Here is a 12,007-nt window from a genome sequence, read left to right on the forward strand (position 1 = left end):
GAATGTAACCCAGGAATAGAATACCCCTGTTTGGAAATCTTCATGTGCCTCCATCACAAATATTACTACACCTCCTCTGGATGGTAACCCATTTTTGAGTAGTTTAACTGTCAGTGTGTCTTACATTGGCTGCAATCTGTATTGCATTGGCATTGTCTTCAGACTGATTGAGTGCCTAGTTTATTGAGTTTAAATCTCCGTTATCGAAAGACAGTGTTTAAGACACGGAATAACTGTCCAAGGAAATTTAAGATAAGGTTGTATGCACAATTTTGGGAAAATTGTCCTTCAAGCTTGATTAACCAACAGCCAATAACGAATAGTTTACCTGTCGGTGCAGTTTTGCAGCTTGAAAATTTTCTGGATTCACTATGCTGTGCATTATTCGGTGGTCTGGTGGTTGGGTCCGGAATCGTAGTCTTTTCTTTGTTTTTTTCGTAGCCCAGGTGGGCGTCGACGTCCCACTTTTTGGTGTCCTTCCGGTGACGTTGGCATGCTTCCTGCGGAAGCTCCCACACTTGGGCGCCATCTTCGGATTCTTTTTTTCCAGTTTGTGTTCCGTTTCCGAATAGTAAGGCAATGCTTTAATATTTTGTTTCACCGCTTTTTCCTTCAAAAGTCTGTTAAGTCTTTTCCCCGTTTTTACCACCTCTTTCTCCAGTTTCATCTTTCTGGCGGAGGAGGGTGGGTTCGCTAGTGAATCCAGAAAGATCTTCAAGCAGCAAAACTACACAGACAGGTAAGAAACTATTAGTTTTGCAGCATGAATCTTTCTTGATTCACTATGCTGCTGTACATAGACTTTGTAGCGGTTTGTTATCATTTTGGCGGTTGGGTGGAAGATGAGCTTTGGGTTTCAAATATGTGTTGAAGCACTTTGTCCTACTTGTGCTTCTTTGTTCATCTGTATGTCCACACAGTAGTGTTTTGTGAACCTGTGCAGAGGCCCATGTTGCAGCCAGGCATATGTCCTGAATGGGAGTGTTAGCCAGGAAGGCTATTGTTGCTCCCTTTTTCCTGGTCGCTAGTTCTTGCCCAGCTTGCTTGTGGCAGAATTGTATTGCTTGTGCAATCCATCGTGCAATTGTCCCCTTGGTAACTGCTTATCCCATGAAACTGTCTGGGAATGACAACAATTTTTTTTTGTTTTTCTGTATTTCTTAGTTCTTTCTATGTAGTGCATGACTGCACATCTGGCGACCAGAGTGTGCAGTGCCCTTTCTGCGTTTGTCGTTAGTTTCTGGAAGAAACTAGGTATTTGAATAGTTTGGTTGATGTGGAACTTAAACACCACCTTTGGCATAAAGTGTGGGTCCGTTCTCATCACCACCCTATCGTTCTGAATTTGTATGTAGGGTTCTTGTAGCGTTAACGCCTGTAGCTCGCTCACCCTGCGTAGCGAGGTGATTGCCACTAGGAAAGCTGTTTTGAAAGTTAGCATTTGTAGGGATGCTTTATGGATCGGTTCAAAGGGCGCTTTCATGAGTTCCGTCAGTACTAGGTTGAGGTTCCACGCGGGTGCTGGTAACCTCTTTGGCGGTGCGATCCTCTTTGCACCTTCCAAGAATCTTTTTACAATCTGTGAAGTAAAAAAGCTTTTCCCTGTCTCTCCTATAGTGTAAGCGACTATGGCTGCCAGGTGTACCCTTAGCGAGGATGAGCTCAGCTTAGCCTCTAGCAGGTGCGTGAGGTATTTTAGCACTGTTGAGTCTTGTCATCTTGTTGTGCAGTTTTTCCTTTCTGCACCCTAGTGTGAACCTCTTCCATTTGGCCACACAGCACTTCCGCGTGCTAGGTCTTCTTGCCTCTCGAAGCACCTTCAGGGTGCTCTCAGGTAATTTAAGGTGTGCGAATGCAAATGCTACTTACCAATATGCATCTGTTCTTGGCATGTAGGGCTGCTGACATTCATATCTGTGCATAGATCGCCGCCTAGTGTTGGGTCCGGATGATTGCACATTGTTGTCCTGGAAGAGTCTTCGAAGTATCACGAGATAGGTGGCTCCTCCCCTGGACTACAGTGCGCATGGGCATCGCCTCCATCCCCAGATTGTTTTTAGCCATTGGCAGAGATGGAGTGAAGTATGTGAGTGATGCCCATGCTAAGAGCATATAAATATATGTAAATGAATGCTGCAGCTGCTACAGGCGCCGGGGAGGAGGGTGGGCGATATGAATGTCAGCAGCCCTACATGCCAAGAACAGATGCATACTGGTAAGTAGCATTTGCAGTTCGAGGCATGTGGGCTGCTGAATTCATATCTGTGCATAGAATACATAGCAGTCCCTCCATTAGCGGCGGCCGCCCGTGCCAGCTGCAGCCGTTTGAAAAAGCGTTTTGAGAACAGCCTGGCCAACAGCTGCCTGCTGTTTAGAGTGCACATCTACACAATAATGCTTTGTGAAAGTATGTGTGGTTGACCAAGTAGCTGCTCTACAAATATCTTCTAAGGGAATGTTACCTAGGAAAGCCATAGAGGCCCCCAACTTTCTAGTGGAGTGCGCTCTTGGTGGAATTGTGAGAGTGCGTTTAGCTTTAGCGTAACAGATCTGAATGCATTTCACTATCCACCTAGCGATCCCAGCTTTGGAGATAGCGTTTCCCTTGTGGTGTGTGGCAAAAGCAACGAAGAGCTGCTTGGTTTTGCGAAAATCTTTTGTCCTGTCTACATAGTACATCAAGGCTCTCTTAACGTCAAGGGTGTGGAGCATCCGCTCCGCCAGCGTCTCTGGGTTCTGGAAAAACACTGGCAACTCAATTGTCTGGTTTATATGGAATTGAGATACAACCTTGGGTAAGAATTTAGGGTTAGTGCGGAGCACAACCCTGTTAGCGTGTACATGGAAGAAAGGTTCTTGGATGGTGAGCGCCTGCAGCTCGCTAACCCTCCGTAGCGATGTGATTGCTACTAAGAACGCAACCTTCCAAGTTAGGAACTGAAGCTCACAAGAGTGCAGTGGCTCGAAGGGAGGACCCATCAGTCTTGTAAGAACCACATTGAGGTTCCAATCTGGAGCTGGTGGTGTCCTTGGTGGAATGACTCTCTTGAGTATTTCCAAAAAAGCCTTGATCGCAGGGACCTTAAAGAGCGACAGGTGTTGCCTATTCTGGAGGTATGCTGCCATAGCAGACAGGTGAATGCGGATGGAAGAGTACGCCAAATTGCATTGATACAGGTGGAACAGGTAACAAATGATGTTTTGAATGGAAGCATCTAACGGGTCAATATTGTGGTTAACACAGTAGATGACAAACCTCTTCCATTTAGCCGCATAACAAGCTCTAGTAGTGGGCTTTCTTGCCTCTCGAATGATGTCCATGCAATCGGGAGGAAGATTGAGGTAGCCAAACTCTAGGACTTCAGGAGCCAGATCGCCAGGTTGAGCTGTTGCGGATCTGGGTGCTGAATGTCGCCATGGCTCTGCGTCAGAAGGCTGGGGGTGAGATGAAGCCTCTGATGCGGTACCACGGAGAGTTCCAGAAACGTGGTGTACCATGGTTGGCGAGCCCACGTTGGAGCAACCAGGATGAGAGTCATCGAGTGCTGCCTGAGCTTGCGTGCCACCAGCGGTATCAGGGGTGCTGGGGGGAAAAGCGTACGCAAATCTGCCTGACCAGTTCATCCACATCGCATTGCCCTGTGATTGCGGGTGTGGGAACCTGGCGGCGAAGCTTTGGCATTTTGCGTTCTCTCGCGTGGCGAACAGGTCTATCTCTGGATGACCCCACTTTTGGAAGTACGGTTGGAGTACTGATGGATGTATCTCCCACTCGTGCATTTGATGGCTGTGCCTGCTGAGCAGATCCGCCATCTGATTGTCCTTGCCCGGGAGATGCTCTGCCATGAGGAAGATGTTCCTCTGAATGGCCCACTTCCACATGCTCTGAGCCAGATGAGACAGCTGTGGAGAGTGTGTGCCTCCCTGCTTCTGGATGTAGTACATGGCCGTCATGTTGTCCGTCCGGATCAACACGACCTTGTTGCACAGATGTACTTTGAACGCCTTTAAGGCCATGAAGACTGCCATCAGTTCCAACACATTGATGTGCATCTTCCTTTGCTGTAGTGTCCATAGTCCCTGCACCGTGTACTGGAGTACATGCGCTCCCCATCCCTGGAGAGAGGCGTCCGTCGTCAGGATAATCTGTGGCACAGGCTCCTGGAACGGTCGGCCCTTGCAAAGGTTTTGTGGATTCCACCAATGCAGAGAGTTGTACGCCCGACCGCTCACCAACACTAGGTCTGTCAGTTGCCCATGAGCCTGAGTCCACTGACGTGCCAAGCACTCCTGAAGCGGACGCATATGTAGTCTTGCGTGCGGGACGATGGAGATGGAGATGCAGGAGGCCATCATGCCTATCAACTGCATAAACACCTTCGCTGGAAGCGAGTGTTGGGGTCTGAATCGTTGGATTAACGCCTGGATACTGGCGATTCTCACTGAATTTGGCTGCGCAGTGGCTGCCAGAGTGTTGATAGTCGCGCCCAGATACTGTCGCACGTGGGCGGGCTGGAGATGGGACTTTGGGTAGTTCAGAGAGAATCCCAGATCGTGCAGGAGATGAATGGTGCGTGACACATGGTGGACGCACTGTAGTTCTGTCTTTGCTTGAATGAGCCAGTCGTCCAGGTAGGGGTAGACATGGATGTTCTGGCGCCGGAGATGCGCTGCCACAGTCGCCAGGCACTTTGTAAATACCCTCGGCGCCGTGGTGACCCCGAACGGCAGAACCCTTAACTGGTAATGCTGGTCTTGAATTGTGAATCTGAGATACTTCCTGTGGGAAGGGTGCAGTGGGATATGAAAATATGCATCTTTCAGATCCAGCGTAGCCAGGAAGTCCCCCTGCTGAAGCAGAGGGAGTACTTGCTGTAACGTGAGCATATGGAAGTGCTCCGAGAGAATGTACCAGTTGAGGGGCCTGAGGTCCAGGATGGGCCTGAGGGATCCGTCCTTTTTGGGGATTAGAAAATAAAGGGAGTAAACCCCTGTTCCCCTTTCCTGCAACGGGACGAGCTCTATTGCCCCTTTTTGCAGCATGACTAGGACTTCCTGCTGCAACAAGGTCAAGTGCTCGCCGGACATAGGACGGCTTCTTGGGGGTATGTTTGGTGGAATGGAAGTAAGTTCCAGACAGTAACCGTACTGGATAAGAGACTTGACCCACCTGTCCGTGGTGATGGATTTCCACGCGGGCAGGAACTGCTGGAGTCTCCCCCCGACCGGTGTTGTATGGTCGGGGGGCAGTGACAAGACGTCACTGTTTGTTGGCGGTGGTGGACCTGGAGCGGTTGTTTCCACGTCCCCTGCCCATGACGTTATTGCCTCTGTAGCCACCTCTACTCTTGGTGTTGTATGAGGTTGGGGTGTTACTTTTGTAATACTGGGTGGACTGCGATGCCTGACCCCTTGAGGTGCCTCTGGAAGTGGAGCGGCGAAAGGAACCGCTCCGAAACTGCTGAGACTGGAGGGCCCCCATAGACTTGGCAGTGTCAGTATCTTTTTTCATTTTTTCCAGCGTCGCATCCACCTCAGGGCCAAACAGGTGGTCAGGATTAACTGATTGGTTCAGTATTGTTGTTTGAATATCGGGCTTGAACCCTGAAATTCTAAGCCAAGCATGCCGTCTAAGCAACACACTGGTGTTGATTGCCCTGGAGGCTGTATCGGCCACATCCAGCGCACATTTTATGGATGCGTTTGTAATGAGCTTTCCCTCCTGAATCAGCATTTCTCCTGCCTCCTTGTACTGGTCAGGCAAGTGTTGCAGTAGTGATTCTAAGGTGTCATAATGAGCCCTATCATAGCGTGCAAGTAGGGCCTGTGTGTTTGAGATTCTCCAAATGTTAGCTGCCTGTGCAGCAATTCGTTTCCCAGAGGCCTCGAAGATTTTGGACTCTTTGTCTGGGGGAGGAGCGTCACCAGTGGTTTGCGAGTTCGCCCTCTTCCGAGCGTTAGATACAACCAACGAGTCCAGAGGCAAGTGTCCCTTGATGTATGTTGGATCCGAGGGCGCTGCCTTATATTTTCTGTCAATGCGAGGGTTGATGACATCTGCCCGGGTGGGCTCCTTGAAGACCTCCGTTGCGTGTTTGAGCACCCCTTAAGCATTGGCAGTGTTTTGACCGACTTTTCGGCTACTGAGAAAGTGTCAAATAAAAAGTCCACATCCACCGGGTCTGAGTGAAGCTCGACATCGTGGTTAGCCGCAGCTCTCTCGAGTAGAGCGTTGAAGGCCGCCGAGTCCTCCGTCGGTGAGGTCTTTGCCGCAAATAGCTGCGGTTCCTGACCCGATTGCGGGTCGTCTGGGTCGGCTCCGGCAGACCAAGGTCCATGTTCCTCCTCCGGATCCGAGTACGCCGGATAGTTGTACCCGTCCCCCTCCTCATCTTCACCTTCCCCCGCATTAGAACACGTTGGAGAACGTTCCACATGTGTGGGAGACGAAGGCTCCATAGGGTCTGAAGCACCCGTCGAGTCCTTGTTCTTAAGAGGAATCCGAAAATGCTCTAGCACCGGTTCCGTGGTGATTTTTCTTTTGAGGAGGGACAATTTCCCAGTATTGGCGTAGATGAAGACCTCTCGGCGCTCTTCCTCTGCGAGTGGCTGGAGCCGAGGCTTCGACACCCCCAACGCTGCCTTGGACGTCGATGTCTCTTTCGAGGGCACGTCCGCCCCCTGCTTCGGAGCGAAGGCCTTCGGCGCCGATTTTGGCGGCAGGGTGTAGCGAATAGGCGTCTGCGCCTTCGCCGGCTTCGATGCGGGCTTCGGCTTCACTCCCTCCGGCTCGGGAACCTCAGCGCTTCGAATCCGTTGGAGGGATTCAACCACCTTCTTCGCTAATGTCGGAGAGGGCTTGACTTGCTTGTGCGCTCCCCTTGAGTCGGGAGCAGAGTCTGCCGGGGGCAGCGTCTTCGGAGTCGAAACCGCGCCATCCTTGGTTCCGACGGTCGGAGCCGGTACAGCCGGAGCCTTGGAATCGCCTTGGCGCTTCTTCTGAGCCTTTTTTGGGTCGTCGACCCCGACCATCTTCGGCGCCGACGCAGCCGCGTCTGGCACCTTTGCCTTCGGCGTCGACCCCGAGGCCTTGGGGTCGGCCATCTTGGCGTGGCTCTTCAAGTCGGCCATCTTGATTGTCTTAGGTGTTGACACCTCCTGAGCCCTCTGCACCACCAGTGGAGCTTTCACTTTCGGTTTCGAAACAGACTGCGTGGATCCCGATGGCTTCACTTTCGTTTTCTTCAACAGGAGTGGCTCATCCGAAATGTCCGTGGCCGGGCCGAGAGGCGGGGCAGTTGGACTATTAGCAAGGTCTTGGGTAAGGCCCGAAGGCGATCCCTCGACCTGGGCCGTGTGTTGGGGATTGACCCCTGAGTCAGTTTGGGGGTGCTCTTCCTCCGAGCTATCCCCCACGGTGGCAATGGCCTCATCGTCGTCCCCTACCTCGTCGCCGGCTTCATAAAATTCCTCATCCTCTGCGCCGTAGTTTTCTTCCTCCGACGCAGGGTTAGAGTCCGAAACCTCAAAACCTTCAAAGATGTTGTCCGGCAGGGTCGCAGGGGGCGCCGCCAACTGGGCCTGGAGCCGAGCGGCCCGACGATGCTTTAGGGTCTTCTTGCACCGGAACTTTGAGCAGGCCATACACCTGGTCTCGTCATGGTCCGGTGATAAACACTTGTTGCACACAGGGTGCACGTCGAGGAGTGAATACTTGGAAGTGCACACCGGGCACTTCTTGAACAGAGTCCGTTCCATGATAGGAACTTTGAGCGTCGAGTAGGCCCGTCCGCGCCGAGAGCACGAGGAGGGCAGAGAGCGTTCGGAGCTGAGAAGATAACCCGAACGAAACAATACCGACGCCCAGCCTATAGACCTTTTGGTCTCAAGTAGAAACGTAAACTACTATCGGTTCCGAAGAGGGAACCGAAACACATCCGAACCCAATGGCGGAAAAAAACAATCTGGGGATGGAGGCGATGCCCATGCGCACTGTAGTCCAGGGGAGGAGCCACCTATCTCGTGATACTTCGAAGACTCTTCCAGGACAACAATGTGCAATCATCCGGACCCAACACTAGGCGGCGATCTATGCACAGATATGAATTCAGCAGCCCACATGCCTCGAACCTCTATGTCCTCAGGAGCCAGGCTGAGACTTTCCGGTTCTGGATGCAACACCTCTCCGTTCTGCAAGGAGAGTAGGTCTTTCCTTCTCCCAAATCTGTGTGGTGCAGTCTGTCTCATCTCCATAATCTGCGAGTACCAGGTCTGTCTGGCCCACTGTGGTACCACCAGTATAAGGGTCATGTTGCTCGTCCTGCACTTGCTGAGTACCTTGTGCATCAGGGGGATCGGCGGAAAAGCGTAAGCAAATGTCTTTGACCAGCTTATCCATAGGGCATTCCCCTGTGACCCTTCCCCTGGTTGCCTGGATGCGAAGTGCTGGCATTTTGCATTCTGGTGTGTTGCAAATAGGTCTATCGATGGTGTTCCCAGATGGTGTTCCTAACCTGCGAACAGTCTCCTTGTCTCTTGGGCATTGAGCTCCCATTCGTGTGAAGCCGATGTCGGTCTGCTTAGCCAGTCCGCTTCCACGTTGTCCTTCCCTGCCAGGTGAATAGCCAGTAGGTCTATTTTCAGTGGGATGGCCCATCTCCATATTTCCTGCGCTAGTTCTGACAGCGGGGCTGATTGTATCCCTCCCTGCTTGTTTATGTAGAACATCACTGTTGTGTTGTCTGTCTGGATCAACACGGTTTGGTTGTACAGCTTCGTCTGGAATGCCTTTAGTGCGAGGAAAACGGTCTTTAGTTCCAGGTAATTAATGGGTTTGACCGCATCTGTTTGTGTCCACAGACCCCTCACCCTGAGTTTATTCATGTGTGCTCCCCTTTCCCTTCTGGGATGAGTCTGGTGATGGTCACAGTTGGTATTGGTGGTGTTAGAGGCTTCCCCCTTGTTATGTTTCCTTTGTTCCACCATGATATCTCCTTGTGCACTGCGTGCGTTACAACCACCAGATCCTCCCAACAACCTGTAGCTTGTGACCATTGGTCCGGTCGCCACTCCTGGAGTGGTCTCATGTGGAGTTGTACATTTGGCACTATGTGTATGCATGAGGCCATCATCTTGCTCGCCGTCCTCACTGTCAGAGCACACCCCTTCTGGTAGAGGTGTGCCTCTTTCAACAACGCCTGCGTTCTCTTCTCGCTGGGGGAACACCTTCTCCTGTACGGTGTTGATCTGTGCACCCAGGAACATTTTTTACTTGTTCTGGGTTTATTGAGGATTTTCCTCAGTCGATGGAAAAACCCAGGGCCATCAGCGTGTCCGTCACTCGCTGTGCGTGCCGTTTGCATGTCTTGTATGACCTTGCCTTTATTAGCCAGTCGTCCAGGTAAGGGTATACGTGTATCCCTTCCCTCCTTAAGTGTGCTGCGACTGCTGCAAGGCACTTTGTGAATACCCGTGGTGCGGATTTCAGTTCGAATGCCAGTGTCGTGAATTGATAGTGATCTGTGTTGATGAGAAATCTTAGCAGATGTTTGTGTCGCCTGTTCATTGGGATGTGCAGGTAGGCATCTTTGAGGTCTATGGTGACCATGAAGTCTCCGCCTTGTATCTGTGGAAGGACCTCTTGCAGGGACGTCATTTTGAATTTTTGGGTTTTTATGTATTTGTTGAGGAACCTTAGGTCCAGGAAGGGTCTCATTGTTTTGTCTACCTTTGGCACCAGGAAGTACGTAGAGTACACCCCCTTGTTCCTCTCCATGGAAGGTACAAGCTCGATAGCCTCCTTCTGCAGGAGTTCTTGTGCTTCCCTTTGAAGTAGCTCTAGTTCCTTCTTTGCTACTGCTCCTTTTTGATTTTTTGTTTGGTGGGGTTCTTTCCAACTCTATGCAGTAGCCGTACTGTATGGTGTTGAGAAACCATCTGTCTGTAGTTATTTCCTTCCACTCCTGGAAGAAAAGGTTCAGTCTTCCTCCCACCGGTGTTACGTGCTCTTGGATGTTTAGTCCGAGCCACTCCTCTTTGTTGTATCTGTGCTCCACCCGTGGAGTTTTTGAAAGGGTGTGCACTGGTAGTGTGGCAGAGTCACTTGGAGGTGGGTTCTTGTCCACCTCTTCTGTTGTTTCCACGTCCATTCCCCTTCCCGCGAAAGGACTGGCCCCTCTGTTGGTATTGCCAGTGTTGTTTTTGCTGGCCTTGTTGCGTCTGGGTGTCGCCCTGGTGGGTCTGGTGGAAAGCCTGGTGCCAAGTCCCCAGCTGGTTTCCCCTCTCCAGTTTGGTCTCCGTGACAGGGTTCCTCTTATTTACCCTGAACTGCAAGGCCCCCCATGGATCTTTCGGTGTCTTTGTCCTTTTTCGACTGGGTGAGCTTTTCGTCCACTGGTGCGCCGAACAGTGTCTCACCGTTGAACGGGGTGTTCAGGATATTGTGTTGCACCTCTGGTTTAAAACCAGATATTCTGAGCCAGGCTGGTCTCCTTTCCGTGATGCTCAGCATCATAAGTCTGCTGGCTGTGTCTGCACCGTCCAGTGCTGTTTTTAGGTATAAATTCGCCACGTTCTTCCCCTCCTCTACCAGGTGCGTAGCTCTTTACTGGTATTCTTGTGGGAGGTGTTTGATTAACTGGCCCAGTTAGTTCAGGATCTGGTATTGATGCATGTTCAGCAGGGCGTTGGAATTGGCCATGCGCAAGTGCGTTGCGGCATTCCTCTCGATCTTTCTCCCTGTCAGGTCCATCCTTCTGCTCTCCTTGTCTGGAGGTGGTCCTGACGTCGGGACATTGAAACTTTTCCTTGCAGTTGCAGCAATGATTGAGTCTGCAGTAACCGTTCCCTGGATGTAGGGTGGGTCCTTGGGGGAGTGTTTGTACTTCTTCTCCGTCCTGAGTGTGACGGGTTTACAAGTCGCAGGTTCTTTGAAGGCCTCTCGGCCTTGTCCTTTGATGCTTTCGAGCATTGGCAGGTACTGGCTCCTAGTTTGTATGGGAAGCAGAGTTTCCACGAGGAAATCCGCCTTAGGCTGTTCCTCTTCGAGTTTTACTCTGAACGCTGATGCTGCGTTCTTGATGACTTCATTCAGCGTCGGCGCTTTCGGGGACTTGCCCTCGTTTTTTCGAGAGTCTTGGGCAGACGGTCGAGTCTTTTGGGGCTTTTTGGGGTGTCGAGTCTCCTACCTTTTCTGGAGTCTTCGTATTACCGGTCTCTATGACCGTGTAGCCGCAGTCTTCTTCGGCGACGTACTCCTCCTCGTCGGTCGCGGTGCCTGACCTTTGCCCTGCATGGCGAAGTTAGCTCTCCTTTGCCTCTCTCTCACACGAAGGGTCTTCGGTGTAAAGGCATTTCTTGCAGAATTTGAATGGTGTGTTGTCCATCTCTTGCATTCAGGGGGCCCCCTGATTGCGCATTCTTCAAAGATCCTCTTCCTTAGTCGTCCCCTTCGCTGATGTAGTCTCACCTAGTCTTCTCTTTTCTTTCCAAAACTTGGCTTTTGGCTTCTCTTTTCTCCAAATCTCTGGAGCCCTCTCGGGAACGATCCAGACCCAACGGCAGAAAAAAAAAAATCTGAAGATGGCGCCCAAGGGTGGGAGCTTCCGCAGGAAGCATGCCGATGTCACTGGACGGACACCAAAAGGTGGGACGTCGACGCCCACCTGGGCTACAAAAAAGAAAGAAAAAAAAAAAACAAAGAAAAGACTACGATTCCGGACCCAACCACCAGACCACGGAATAATGCACAGCATAGTGAATCCAGAAAGATTCACGCTGCAAAAATAGGATATCTCGCCTACTCAGCTGTGGCGGAGTTTTTGTGCCCAGCCACTCTAGACGCGTCTGGTTTTTGTGAGTAGGGGTCTCTGAGAATAAGCACGACTGAGCTACTCGAATTTTACTGTTAAATAAGTACCAAACCAAACGGTGGCGCCATGTAGTGTAGTTCCTATACTACCCTCAGCCAGGACATGCGCTTTTGGATAACATACACTGTGTCTGGTGG

At 51.2% G+C, this 12,007-nt stretch overlaps 2 protein-coding genes across 4 annotated transcripts in view; both read right to left on the reverse strand.

Moving 5' to 3' along the window:
• GSK3A (glycogen synthase kinase 3 alpha) overlaps positions 1–12,007 on the reverse strand; it is a 325,630-nt gene that overhangs the window by 125,304 nt on the left and 188,319 nt on the right. The window lies entirely within an intron of this gene.
• On the reverse strand, positions 437–11,666 carry LOC147706566 (uncharacterized). The gene is made up of 2 exons (XM_086929098.1): positions 8,131–11,666; positions 437–1,861 (listed from the first exon to the last, which is right to left on the reverse strand). The coding sequence occupies exon 1, from the start codon at positions 10,146–10,148 to the stop codon at positions 8,880–8,882; it is 1,269 nt and encodes a 422-aa protein (XP_086785224.1). The 5' UTR covers positions 10,149–11,666; the 3' UTR covers positions 437–1,861; positions 8,131–8,879.

Source organism: Lissotriton vulgaris, chromosome 7, assembly GCF_964263255.1.
Source record: "Lissotriton vulgaris chromosome 7, aLisVul1.2, whole genome shotgun sequence".
Taxonomy (NCBI): domain Eukaryota; kingdom Metazoa; phylum Chordata; class Amphibia; order Caudata; family Salamandridae; genus Lissotriton; species Lissotriton vulgaris.

Coding starts and splice junctions, on each gene's coding strand:
- LOC147706566 (XM_086929098.1), bottom strand. CDS start 10,148: ATGGACGTGGAAACAACAGAAGAGGTGGACAAGAACCCACCTCCAAGT.